At 36.8% G+C, this 14,807-nt stretch overlaps 1 protein-coding gene across 1 annotated transcript in view; it reads right to left on the reverse strand.

Moving 5' to 3' along the window:
• The window catches only part of LOC306878758 (membrane-associated guanylate kinase, WW and PDZ domain-containing protein 3-like), a gene marked incomplete at both ends in the record, with an annotated part of 124,572 nt that extends 113,178 nt beyond the window's left edge, over nucleotides 1-11,394 (reverse strand). The window contains one exon of the mRNA XM_079431275.1: nucleotides 11,088-11,394. Within this exon, the coding sequence (XP_079287401.1) occupies nucleotides 11,088-11,394 (307 nt within the window). The remainder of the gene's footprint in view (nucleotides 1-11,087) is intronic.
• Nucleotides 11,395-14,807: the final 3,413 nt, after the last annotated feature.

Genomic DNA, 14,807 nt, shown 5'->3' on the forward strand with positions numbered 1-14,807 from the left:
ACCTGGCATTGTGCCCGTTTCTGTGTTAACCACAACAAGCAACCTCTGATTCTAGGGTTTGATCTTAATCGGATTCTGGTATTTTTGGAGATGATTCTCTGTCTTTTATATTTGTCCAAGTGCTATCAATAGATTACAAGAATTTAATTATTTTTGTGTATATGATCATTTCAAATTTTATATCTCTGTATGGTTTCTTTCCCAATTCAAAATGTACTTTAAGTTCCTCTTTGAAAAAAAAAAAAAAGAAACAAAATAATACATATGCGTTTAAGCCAGCCACAGTATTCTAGTGGCTGTATGCATTATATTAATGAATGACACATTTCTCTAAAATGAACACATTAACAGGCAGCTCTAATTTGTTCATAAAATGTTTATGGGTGAACAACAGAAATACCATATTAAATGCTTTCTATTTGAAATGCATGTCTAGAGCAGATACCATGCCTATGCTTTCCTTAAGGGATTAGAGCAAAAGAAATAAACTAAACGCAGTCCACTCTTCCCCTATCGATTAGTCAATCATGCCTCACTTCCCTCATTAGTGCTTCCTTTTACCTCTCAGTCACTCCATTTGCTTTCTCAAGGGTGCGTGATGCATTTCCAAGCACGCTTTTTGCAAGACTTTCTTTCTCATGATTATGTGGTTTGTTTCATATGTGAGCAGAGAGAGAATGTTAGAAGTGTACTTTTTGCATTTAGTGCAAGTGTTGTTATTGTTAACTAAAACTAAAAAGATTTTTGCTAATTGAAATAAAGCTAAAACAAAATCCAAATAGGAGATGAAAATTTAAAAAAAAAAAAAAAAAAAAATCACCTTGGCAGCTAGGTTTAGGTAAATAAAATGTTTAAGTTGAAGTACTAAACTAAAAAATTTAATTAAAATAAATTAAAGATAAATGGACATTTTTAAACAAATCTAATAAAAATTAAAGCACAAAATGACTAAATCTTAAAAATAACAAAAATAAAAGCGAATTCAAAATATTAATAAATACTATAATAGTTTATAAAATAAAACGAAAATGTCATTGTGGAGCACAAAATAAAGATGCTGAATTAGCTGAATGATACAATGATTAGTGACGATGTTCAATGTATGGGGAAAAAATGCCACTTAGATGTTCTTCCTTTATATTCCATGCAAGGAATAATGTGACATTGAATCGACTGATATAAGATGCAGTAGGTAAAATAATGCTCCATTTTTGTAATTATTATTTTAGACTAAAAGAAACCTACACCTCATTAACATACAAATACTACCGCATAGACAGAAAATTAGTCACAGTCCACCCTTCCAGCTACCGTAATTTATCTCTTTCTTAATTTGCTCTCTACCAGAAAGTCATATTTAAAAACTTGCTGTTGGTGCAATAACATTTGCCAAAGTCTCTCATTACACCTCTATATACCAGCTTTTCCCCATTATTATTTACTTCAAGGCTCCAAACACAGAAATGTGTAAAAGAGCCTAGTGGTTTATGGAAAACGATCCTTTATACACTCAACATCTCCTCCCTCATTCATTGATCTTGTTCTACAGCATATCTGCCATGTGTTATGCGGCCACACCCCCGTAACACACATCTCTATAAATAATACCCCCACATATCTAAAACCACACCCACCATAATGCACTCCTTTCCATGAAACATAAGCCACTCCCACAAATCTGCTGTCTTAACATTGCCAAATATGAAATCCAGAGACACCACCAGCACGTATGGCAACTGACGAACACACATGCAACATTTTCCCTGATTCATCTCCCATATACGGGCACAATCCATCAGTTTTATTGATGCTAATGCTGGTAATTAACAACGGGACAAAAGGCCACCACATGTGCCATTTGGAGGTGATGCAGTATAATCCTTTGCACCATAAACACAGCTGGTGATGCGGTTTTATGAGCAAGAGTTTAGTATGCAGTTGTGCAGACCTGGTCACATGCACCAGTCTAATACCCTAAAAGGTTGCAGTACAGAACAGAGATAGATTTGGCCATTTTGTTTAAATTTCTGAGACATTGTACATAATATGCATTGATAAAAAAGGAAAAAAAAAATACAGAATTACGTCCACTATAAATCTAAAATTAGTTGAGCATTTGCTGCAACTCCTATCCATCGCAGAAAGCAACAATGGCATCTTGCACACAGTCTGCACACTGGAGTTGCTCAGAATACAAATACTGCGGTAATATTGCAGTACACACCAAAACTTAAGCCCAATTGCTGAAATGTGCATGAAACTCATTTATAGAGTATGATTTACAATAATATGTTAAAATTTGCCATATCATCATCAACAATAATATTAATAATAATCAGTATAACTAATATTAATATAACATTAATAATAATAGATATAATCACATTTAAAAAGTGATTAAATAAATCATTTTAAAAATAAAAATAAGCTGTAGAAAAGTAACTGAAAATGACTGCAACAGAGCAAAAGAAAATAATAGCATTTATTATTATTATTATTATTGTTTATTTTTTTAATTGTATTATCGTTAATAAATATCTTCATTTTGACATCTTTTGCTCTGTTGCAGCTGTTTTCAGTTACTTTTCTTTATCTTATTTTTATATTAGTCATATCAATATTATTATTATTATTATTATTATTATTATATAATTTGAATGAATGAATGAATGAATGAATGAATTTAGTTAAAGCTGCAGTCCGTAACTTTTTTGGGATAAAAATTATCCGAAATCAATATTTGAGCTAGTGCATAACCAGCCAGTGTTCAGAACTATCTCCTTACTTTAGCCCGATTCACAACGGTTATCTTATAATAATGTTTTCTAATTTGAGTAGGGCGGGCAGGTTTTCACGGGAAATCCGAGCTTGCTGCTACGTCATTACGTCACGTCTGTAAACAAAGAAGTTGTCCCGGCTACCTCGCATGTGAGGATCCTGCAGGTGGCAGATCGTTTATAGCCTTTTCTCACAGCAGCTAGAATAATTAATTGTATCATTTTGATGGCGGACTGTAATCCAGAAAGGATTACGTGTTTATGAAACACATGTGAATGAAATTAAATTATATTCCAGTTTTAAATATGCTTCTGATTACAGATAGCCTTGGATTACATAAGATTTGTATTTTAAAGACAACCAGTTCGAAGGGAGCATAGTTTGCTTTTCGGGTTAAAAGAATTTCTTGGTGTGAAATTCGAATGGTATGACAATTAGATTAGACTGTACAGAAATTGAAATCTACACACAAATACACACTATACTCATTGTCACGCAATGCTGTTAACATTAATAATTTGAGAGTAAAGTATAATAATAATAATTTGCATGGTTAGATGTGATATGAGCTAACTGATCGTTAGATTTAAATCACCATTGGTAGCGCGATTTATTGTAATGCTTTTTTCCTCAGTTGGTCAGAACAAATGTGGCAGACTTGTTACTTGTTCAGATGGCAATATACGGTGACAATTCTTATTTGGGTCATATATTCCAAGATGTAGGCTAGAATCTGTGATTCCTGAGTACAGTACCGGTGCGGTGACTGACAGACTGACACATACTCCTCAAAACATTAGATTCATCCACGCAGGAGCTGTGCCGACACATGGAAAAAAGTTCCGCAGAGAGCTGCAATTCCAGGTTTTCAAACAGAGATGGCGACAAAGAGGCAAAACTAACAGACTGCAGCTTTAAGTTATATCTATTATTATTATTTTAATTATTTTTGGATGGGGGCGGGGGGGTTATAACAAGCATCCAGGTAAATTACCAACTTTACTGCACAAGAACTATTGGTTTTCTGCGGCAGCTCACTAAGTATGAGCAATCAGCAGCCACCAATAACTAGGAACTTTTGCCAACTTTCATTACAGATAAGTAAAATCGTTTTCAGTTTGTATTATCAGGAATATTTCATAGACGGGCGAGCAACTCCCATGGTGCTCTGGTATCTGACTGCAGTTCGGGTGAATTTCCGTGCAAGGACGACTTCATCAGCGATGAATACATTGGGTTTTCAATCAGGCCTTTTAACAAGCTACTGTACTTGACAGTTCATTTGGTCGACGTGCACCTGCCAGCAAGATGGGATTAGCATCTTCAAAAGGACAGAAACAGGAAGTTACGAGTGGAGAGGGTGAACAGAATGAGAAGCGGTTGAAAAGGAAGAGAGAAGTGCTAATAAAGAAGAGTGGATATGTGGGCTTCAGACACTGAATTCTTGAGTCCTAATTGTCAGGTTTTTGCTTTGCCGCAGGCGCACATACTCCATGTTGACGAACTCTCAATGCTCCTAGTTACACCAATACTGTTGATTGCAGAAGGCTGTCGGTGGTTAAATTAAGCTAATTAGTGCATTCGTGACATGTGATTTTTTCCCATAGCTTGAACAAGGTCTTTTCCTTCCATTACATACTGAGGCTGCAATGATAATTAGAGGTTGCAGAGACATTCTGTACAAGAGGGACAAAAAGCATCTCTCTCTATACCACAGCGGTTTATGACCATGCTGAGATGTTTATATAGGCAAATACCCCGATGCAACATACGCTTGTTCTTTCAATAAGTAAATAAGCTGGAATGCTGCCTATACATTGTTCATTAGCATGAAATATAGCAGGCTGCAGACAGCGCAATGTGATGTGCGATGGTTAACACCTTTAAAGTAAGTGCTGATTCACAGTTTTGATATGCAACTGGATCGTTTATCAAAATAAATTAGCATCCTGGGGAAAATGTAATAAAATCTTTAAATAAAGCTTCAATAAGCTAATTAAAGTCAAAATGACACTATGCCCTGCCGTGCGATCCATTTAAAACAGTCAAGTGCGGTTATTGCTCTAATTCTGAGTCACAGAGCTGCAAGGCCTCCATAATTTTAAACATGTCTTTATATGCCTTTAAGGCCCTCAGGAGGTGATATTCCATGCAAGGAATGACTTAATTTTGCCCAGATGAAAGGTTGAATTAACCTTTCATATGTTCTAATCAAATGTTCGCAGTTTGGACAAAGCAATGCAGTTTCTCATTATGAACGGTGGAATTGGAGCCTCTGGCTGATTTCCATTTCAAAGAGATAAAACTGTTGCTGCAATTGCAATACTTCACTCCTAGAGAGATGAAACTAACACAATTCAGGAGCACTATGTATCAGAATTGCTGTGAATTCTCACATTGACGCTGGCTCTGAAAAACAACAACAATGGCGTGCAGCAAACCTACAGTAGAGGCGAGAGGTTTGAGCGCTGCTGGCGACACGCTGTGTTCAAGTCCTCCTGGGAAGTTCCTGTTTCGGAAAATGTGATATGAAGTGTTTAAGTGATTTCGGTCAGAATAAAATGGACTCGATGAACAATTACATATTTCTCTCTCTCTTTCATTTCCCGAAAAAGACTAAATTTTATCCCTAATGCAACATAATAAAGAGCAAAAGATGTGAATTAGATCTGCAATTGATGATTTATCTGTGCATATATCATCCTCATGCTGCCACAAAGAATGATTGGAAATTAATTTTAGTCAAACACATCTGTCGTCTCACAAATCTGCTGAAGAAGTTGCATTTTCTGGCAAGCTTTATTGCTATTTTACAGTGCACATGATTTATAAATTATTTCTGCCAATTTTATCACTGATAATTACAAAGTTATTGTGGCATTCATGTGCACTTAACTCATTAATACAATCATTACAGCATGATTCAAACACAGTTCAAATGTGTTTTATGTTTTGAATTAAATTAACAACCGTTTCCAGTTGTTTTCAGTTTCTGTGCAATGTCACATCCAACATTTCAACTAATGCCGTAAATGTGAAGCTGGTAAACCAAAATAGCTTTATGATACTCGCAGTAACACCAGAAATAGACAGCTTGCATAAAGAAAAATCCACTCATAGGAACTGTGTCAGTACCATATAATCAGAAGTTAATCTGTCTAGAGCTAAAAAGATCATTTTGACAGCATTGCAGTGCAAATAACACTTCTTTTACTGCTGTATTGCAAAATAAATATAAAGACTTGTCATTTAACCCCTCCAGAATGTCTAGACTTCCATTAAGTGCTTTACTGTAAAAGCAATTTTCTCTCAAAAAATGTATGTGGTAATCAATATATGCAGTCAATGAAGCCTGTCTTGCTTTAACCATTAAGGAAAGCTTGAGGAATGAAGTCATAGATGCATTTTAACATCACTTTTTGATTAAAGTAACTGCACACACAACTGATTTACTCGACCTGCTGCAAAAAGAGTACTGCAAATTTGTTCAGATGTGGACTGAGAAAATCCCAGTATGACCATAATAACCATAGCAATTCTCCAATGACACAAAAATAGACACCCTCACTAGACTTCAGGAAAGAAAAGGTAGACACGGTGGAGCTGAAGCATGGTGGATGGAGCTCTGCTGTGTTTGTGCCTGTGGCAAAGACTGCGGCATCATTTTCTGTTATCAGCTGATCCTCAGTGTGTATAGGCATTTCACTCACTCCATCTATTATTCACACACTTTGAATTCCATATGAGGCCTGGACATGGGGGACACACATGCACCTATACAAAGCAGCCTACAAACTACTGTGCTCAAAAATCACAACAGAGGATACAGAACAGTACTTTTTCAAGTCCCTCGTGGAACAAGTCCCTCATTTCAAACCTGATTCTCTTTGTGCAGCTGACAAAAAGAGCTAGAAAAAGCAAAACTAAACACCAGCATTATCTCAAAAGCAGATTCGGACACACACAAACCCATTTAAACAGGGAGGGGAGATGAGAACCACTGGTCTCAAAAAAAAAAAAAAAATTATAATATTTATAATGCATTGTTCACCAACAGTTTTATTTACAAACATATTACTCCTATGAGCTGACTAATTGAATGAAACCCACAAATTACTCTTTGAAATTGGTTTGAATCAACATAAAAACTCATTCACTAACTATAATAGTTCGCTTTTTTGAACAAATGACTACTCCAAACTTGTGAATTATTACTTAAATTCGTCTAACAATTCACTTATTGAAATTATGTGATTCAGTAACAAATGGCTCTTATGAGTCATAATGAATTGGTCGGAAATACTCACAATCCATCTCAAATGCATGAGTTATTGGCTTAAACCTTCCAACCCTCATTAACTCATCTTAATAACATCAAAAAATAACTCTTAGGAGCTAATGAACTGGTCAAAACTCACAAATAAGTTTCAAACTCACACGTTACTGATGAGAATCAGTTTAACAACGTGCTTACTGACCAGAATAGTTTGATTAACATACAAATTACACTAATGGGTCAATAAAATGGTCAATATACAGTACTCACAATTCAGTTTCAAACTCATAAGTTATCCGTCTGAATCAATCTCACAACTCTGATTCACGAACAAATGACACTTATGATCAAATGAACTGCTTAGAAATATTAATCCGTTCCGAAACTCACAAATAATTCTTGAACTCATGAGTTTGCAATTTGAATCAGTCTAACAACTAATGAATTGGTAAAAAATATCCACAAATTAGTCTCACTCTCAATAAAATCCTCATTTACACTCACCATAACCACAAAAGATCGTACACAATTGTATGCGTCCTAATGGCCAGGGTCTCAGCTGCCGCTGATGTGCATGCTCACACAATCTCAGATACTGCTCATTTATTCAACAATCAACCATCCAGTTTATGTTATCCTTCTGTACCCTCTCCTTCTCTCCATGGCAACGACTCTCACATCTACATGCTAATAACATCCTCCTATCTCCATAACAACTCTGACATATTGTGCCTTCCTCTCCTCCTGCTAAGAATACACTCAGTCGACCCATCAATAATGCTAAGATATTCAGTGTCCATGGTAACAACATCCTCCTCCCCATTTTCATCATGCCCTCATATACCAGTAAGGTACACAGGTCTGTCCAAAGTAAAGGTGATCCACTTGCTATGATCAATACACACTCCAACAGTGAGTGTCCTTAGAAAATAATGTGCATGCTTTGATAAGATGTGTGTGGAGTGTTTACAACCCACCAACCCTAAGGCAAATGCTGTGCCTCGGACATAAAGGCACTTTAAGCACAGCACAAGTCAGAGTCAGGGCATGTGGTGCAACCACTATGAGGGAGAGAACAAAGAATCTTCTGAACGCTGTTCGGCAAAGCACTTGTCCATGCTCTCCATGTTCTATGAAGTAGAAATTACACAGTCAGGCTTAAAGGAATAGTTCAACCTTGAGGTGCCATTTCAGGAGTATTTTTCACTGAATGTTCATGCTGTTCATGCTGGGGCTGTTAAGCTCCAAAAATGAAATAGTACTTTTCAATAATCAGATTCAATATTCATGGGTTTTTTTTCTATGTTAGTTCACCCAAATGGGAAAATTATGTCATTAACTCACCATCACTTCATTCCAAACCTGTACGACTTACTTTCTTCTGTGGAATACAAAAAAAAAAAAGAAAGATTTCAAAGAACACTGGTACCCAAACAATACTGAAGCCCTTTGACTTTCATTCCATGGACAAAAAAGTAAATAACATCTAGGCAATTACCTTTATTCAGTTTGCACAGAAGAAGAAAGTCATACAGCTTTGAATTAACTGAGGATGAGTAAATGAAGCCAGAATTTTTCGTAAAACTTTACAATCTTAAAAATAAAGGTTCTTTATTGGCATCTGGTTCCATGAAAAACCTTAAAAATCCATGGAACCTTTCCACTCCACAAAAGATTTTTTATAATAGAAAAGGGTTATTTACATTTTTTAAATATTCTTCACACTAAGAAAAAAAAAGTTATTTTAAGAACTGTTCTATGAATGGTTCTTCGGTCCCACTTTATATTAGGTGGCCTTAACTACTACTTACTTACATTTAAATTAATAATTTGATACAATGTACTTATTGTGCACATACATGTATTTACATTGTACTTATATTTTAAAAAATACCTATATGTAGTTACATCTGTAATTAATTTCTGTAATTACATTTATAATTACACTGTTGACCCACCCCTTACACCTTAACCCACCCTTAAACCTACCCATACCTCCAAACCTGTCCCTAACCTTACCCATATCCCACCTCAATAGCAGCAAAAGTGTTTTGCAATACAATATGAACAAAATAAGTACATTGTACTTACATCAAAAAGTAAGTACATAGTAGTTAAGGCCACCTAATATAAAGTGTGACCGGTTCTTCTATATGGCATCAATATGAAAACCCCTTTTGGAACCTTTATTTTTAAGAGTGGGCATTGACACAATATTTTAAATTGTTCTCTGATATCTACATAGAAAGTATGTGGAAACAAATTCTCCAGAAACCGTTTTACATGTCCATTTACAACCTTAAATTTCTCCCCAAAATGAAATGGTCTGTTATTGGCTTATTTGGAGGGGTCATGAATAATAATGTTGAGCTCTGCTCTGATTGGCTGTTTCACAGTGCGGTTCAATGTTCAGCTCTGCTCTGATTGGCGGCTCATTTCAGTAGCTCACAGGAAGGAAACACAGGGAAAATATATACATTTCAATACTTGCGCAGTTATATCGTTGGGTAATTATACTGTAAATAAAATGCGGGCATCAGAGAGCCGTTATTAATATGCTGGGCATTGAAACTGCTTTGGAATGCACGATCGCGTTTTACTTTCAGTTTCGAGATCGCACTTACTCTGTTTATACTATGGAGCGGCAGCACTTACCACACATTTTACACGATCAGATGCTTGTCAGTGGTGCTCAGGATCTGTAAATCATTCGCCATCATCCTCAGGCATCTCTCCTTACTCTGATTATGTGGTAAGTGAAATCTTATGTACTGTAACAGGCTACCGCTAGCAAGGAGCTAACCATGTCCCTTTAGTGGCTTGCGCTATTTTATTAGAACGCCTTATTTGTTTTCCGTGCCTTTCTGAATAAAGACACCAACCCATCCCTGCACATCACATCCCCTGCACAGCCTGGAATATTACATTTATTTCCATGATCTGCCATTTTCGCTGTTGTCCTCGCTCGTATTTCTTCACAATACCTGCAGAGCTTCTGATGGTTCGGCTGGCGGCTGGCCTAGAGCATGGTATATGCAAATATTGGGGGCGTAACTATTAGTGATCCCGACTGTTACGTAACAGTCGGTGTTATGTTCTGATTTGCATATTTTTCAGTGGTCTTTTTTATTCACAAGATTTACATAAGGAGAAAACAATGGTGTCTGAGGCTCACTGTATGTTATTTCCATGTACAGAACTCTTATTATTCAGCTATGCCAAGGTAAAGATAGTTTTCCATTCTATGGCACCTTTAACCAACATTAACTAACTCTGGGTGATGCATTTGTTCATTATTATTCATTAATTCAATTTGTTAGTTAATGTTGAAAAAATGCATGCTGGTTCACTCATTGCATGTGCACGTTAGCACAGGTCTATTCAATCATATTAACTTTTGATTTTAACATTATAATAGTATATATTGCAGTTAAGATTATTAAATAGTTCAGAAATTTTTCCATTGTTAGTTGTATGGTAACTAATGTAGTTAACTAATTTCAACAAATGGAACCTTATTGTAATTAGAAGACTAATTTGCCATGGATGCCCTCAAGATTTCCCTATTAGTCTTTTATAATGGGGTTTTTCAATTTATGAAACAAGGTCTGTGGTATATATGAACTGACTAATGGACTTTTTGCACTACAATGTAAATTACACACACATACTGAAAAGAATTTGAGTTGAAAATCCATAGGAAAGCCTTGAGGGAACCCATGGCGAATTAGTCTCCTGGGTTTGGATGTCATGGCTGCAGCACTATATTAGCCCCAGTCCCCATTCGCTTTCGTTGTATAGAATGGAGCAACGTGAACATTCTGCATACACAAAAATAAAACGATAAACAACCCAAGTAATAAAGTTTCGTGTTTCACGAAAGGAAAAAAAATAATGTGTCTAAGCTACATGTGAAGACCATTTATTTAGGAGTGAACTGTCCCTTTAAATGTAAGCCTCGGCGATACAGGTGCGCTGTGAGCCACACAGACAGTACTTTAGAGCCAACAAAAACAAAGTTCTCTCAGTTTACCTGGTTTGACGGTCTTAATTCGAATCGGCTCCCGAAAGTGGCGGATCACCGCGTGTGTGTCTCGGTTCGTCAGTCCGCTGACAGGTGTCCCGTTCACTTCCAATAACACATCCCCGTAGTACGGTAGTCTCCCGACGTGACACACCAGCACGTCCAAGTTCATCTGACCGAGGAACGGGAACTCCCCGAGCTCGGCGCCTCCGAGGATCTCCACAACATCACCAAACTCGCCAACGCTTCCCCACGACACGGCGCACTCCTGCACTTTAGTGGACCAGTGTTTCTTCCTCTTCAGCGTTTTAGACATCGTTTAGCCTTTAAGTTTCAGTGCAGTTTGACGTGAGCAGGTTTTGAAGCCTTTCTTCCCGGTGTGCCGTTCACTTTACCCGGTTTGGGGACGACAGCGCGCGGATGTGGAACGCCATCCAGCCCGTGATGATATCTCCATAAGCATCACCTACCATTATTACTTCAAGACAACATTTAGATTACATTCGTTTTCGTTCGTAAAAACGCCTGTTCCGAGTGCGCCAGGAGCTACATAATGCAAAAGTAAACAACATTCGATACAAGAACGAGGTTAAACTGTTTACCTGGTAAGTTCACTCAGGGTTTGCATGCAAAGCATCAAGCGCACTAGACTGACACACTGAGAAACCCGTCTGTCAGTACAGCGTAATAAAAATGTGTCTATAAACGGAATTAGCAGCAAAATAGTGTCCCACAGGTATAAAAAGCTCCGGCAGCGGCTGTCTCGGATATATTCGGTTGTTGTGCAAACGACCGAAGCTCAGGTTCGTCTTCGAAACGCGCAGTCAGTGAGTAGATGCGTCTGACGCGTCTTCATTCCTGGCTTGTGGCTGAACCGTCAGCTTTACGCACATTATGAGCCCTTGATAGAAACCTATTAAAGAAATAAACCGGTCGAACATGTGTGTATCGCCTCAGATAGACGCTGCGATGCTGTCATACGCGGCGGCTGCTCTCTCAGATCTCCAGTCACGCAGGGAGGCTACTGTTGCGCTCAGCTTGTATTAGAGAGAGAGAGAGAGAGCGAGCGAGCGAGCGCGTGTGTGCGTGTAACGCGCGCGCTCACAGCGGCCTGTGACTGGATGCTCTCAGGTGGAGGTTTATATAAACTGAGCTTAACTGATTTAGTAAATGAATATACAAGGGAACCAATTATAAAACCGACTGTTTTGACTCTAAATTCTGATTGGACGAGTGGCGTTCTAATTCGCTGTAAAATAAGCCAATAAACGCACACCTGCAACCATTGAATTGTATATTAATATGCCGAGTTTCCACCCTGCTTGGCAACCCTGAGCAACAGTTAGGCTAATGGACTATGTGACTTGTAATTATTATTACTAATAATAAATGCAACTATATATTGAATTATATTGGCTTGTGTCATATTGCCATTGCATCAGTTTTATAAAAACAATAAGCCTGGAGAGGCCGTGTGTTATACAGTGATTTGACCCAAATGATGGACTTTCCTGTGGAAAATCACTGTAATTCAATACCAAACCTCAGCTTTGAATGTTCCAAAATGTTAAATGCAATTAATAACTTAATGTAAATACATAACTCTTAAGTGATGTGCTTTTATTAAACAAGTAATCAAGTAACTTGCATTTCAGACAAAAATGAGCTAGTATTTCCTTTTCACCAATGCAAATAATTCAAAGTCAAAGCATTAATCTTTGCATGTCACCAAGCAACACAATCTTGTATGCCTTTGTATTTCCTGCTCACAAGTGAGGGAAAAAACCCATGCTTTGAAAGAAAACACTTAAAATTAATAAATAAATAAATACATATTCAAACTTCCCTGCATAATAAAGCATAGTGCTTGCAACGCAAGGTCACGGGTTCGATTCCCAGGGAAATTGAAAACATGTATACATTAAATGCGACAAAAGCCATTTTAAAAATCATCTGCCAAATTTAAAATGCCGAGCATTAAAAACATTTCAGAATAAGCTCCCATTAGCAAATCTGATCAAATAATAAATGTAATGTCAGTGCTTGCCCTTTTATTAATCTGATAATGTAATTTAATCAGTAGTTTAAGCCTAGGTGAGGATATCACAAGTAATCAGTGAATATTTCATCTTGTAATCAAATTATAGGGCCAATTATCTTAATAGCACAGTCCTGTAGTGTAGAGTAAGACTCAAAGCTGCCACTTTATGGTGAATAGCTGTAACTGCAGCATAACTCGAGTCTCATCATTCAATCTGCCTTTGCTTAAGACAAACATGATACACAATTCATGCGCTCAGCTCCCTTATTAATTACAGACAAGTCAAGACAAATCAAAACAGTGCCTTCTTCAGTTTGTAAAGGATTCAATTTAATTCCCAATCACTGCTGTGCACTTCCCCAGAGTATTAGGATCAGACACAGGAAATGCAGCAGGAAGTGTGTAGACATGGTTAATTATACTGAAGAACAAGACCAGACATGAAACCAATTTCTGTGTGTTAGTTACATTCAACCTCTAAGTTATTTACAGACCAGCCCACACGTATCTAGCGATATGCTCAAATAACATATACCTCTTGCAGAACCTTCAAAGTGTTTCTCTTTTTTCTATTTGGTGGAAAAGATACTGTGTATTCCACAAGACAAAATAATACCTGTTCTAAAGTTTACACGTATTTGGGTCTTAAAAGACAGTGATTATTGACAGTTCACCCAAAAAATTTAAATTGTCATTTTTTTTTTTTTATTTAAATTCTGACTTTCTTCTGTGAAATACAAAAGGAGAAATTATGAGCACTGTGCCAGTTGTACTTCATGCGATTATGATAAACGGAGACTGGAGCTTTCAAGCTTTAAAAAAGGTTGAAAAACTAAATAAAAGCATATCTTCAAAGCATAAAAATATCTTGTTTTATGTTCAATAAAAAAAATACTCGTACAGGTTTTGTATGCATGTCACCACTTGATGGGGAGATATAATTTTTAGGTTGGACTATCCATTTTAAATATATATGCAGTTTATTCTGGGCAGTATTATAGAACAAAACTCTTAGAATCCCTCTAAAAATGCTAAAAATATGTAGTTATGTTTCTAAAGTGACATGAAAACAACTTGATAGCTAAACCCATCTGAACTCAGCAAAGACCTGCTGATACTTGATATAAAAATGCAATGACTGAGCAGTAAGATGTTTAGTGTGAATCATCAGGAATGTTTGTTTCATAACATCAGACACCTGACACATTGAATAGAGCAAAAATATCAAAACTTGTTCTCAACTTTCAGTATTTATATATCATTTTGGGCATTTTTAAATAAATAAGATGATAAAATTTTAATTTGGAGGTCAGAATGCTCAAATATTCTTTTAAGGAATTTTTGCAAAGCCACTTAAACAACAGCAAGGCCTGTTTCCTCCTATATTAAATCTGGCAAGTGCATGGCTCTGAACACAACTAAACTAGATTATTAGATATCTACTGGTTGTTCCAAACATATTCTAGTCTCAGTTATGGTCTAAACGAAGGCAATAGCCAGAGATTTTTCTTTAGCGGTGCAGGACAGTGTTAATGCAGAGGGCGCAGCACTTGTGTAATAATCCAAAGCGAGTCTAGTGTTTGAATGAATTATTGATAAAGCTGAGTAAAGAGGGTTAGCAGCAGGCGGAGGTATGTACTTTGATCTCACAACTATAATTTCTCTCTCAGAACATCTCTTGGAGGATG

This window comes from Barbus barbus (genome assembly GCF_936440315.1).
Source record: "Barbus barbus genome assembly, chromosome: 13".
Lineage (NCBI taxonomy): Eukaryota > Metazoa > Chordata > Actinopteri > Cypriniformes > Cyprinidae > Barbus > Barbus barbus.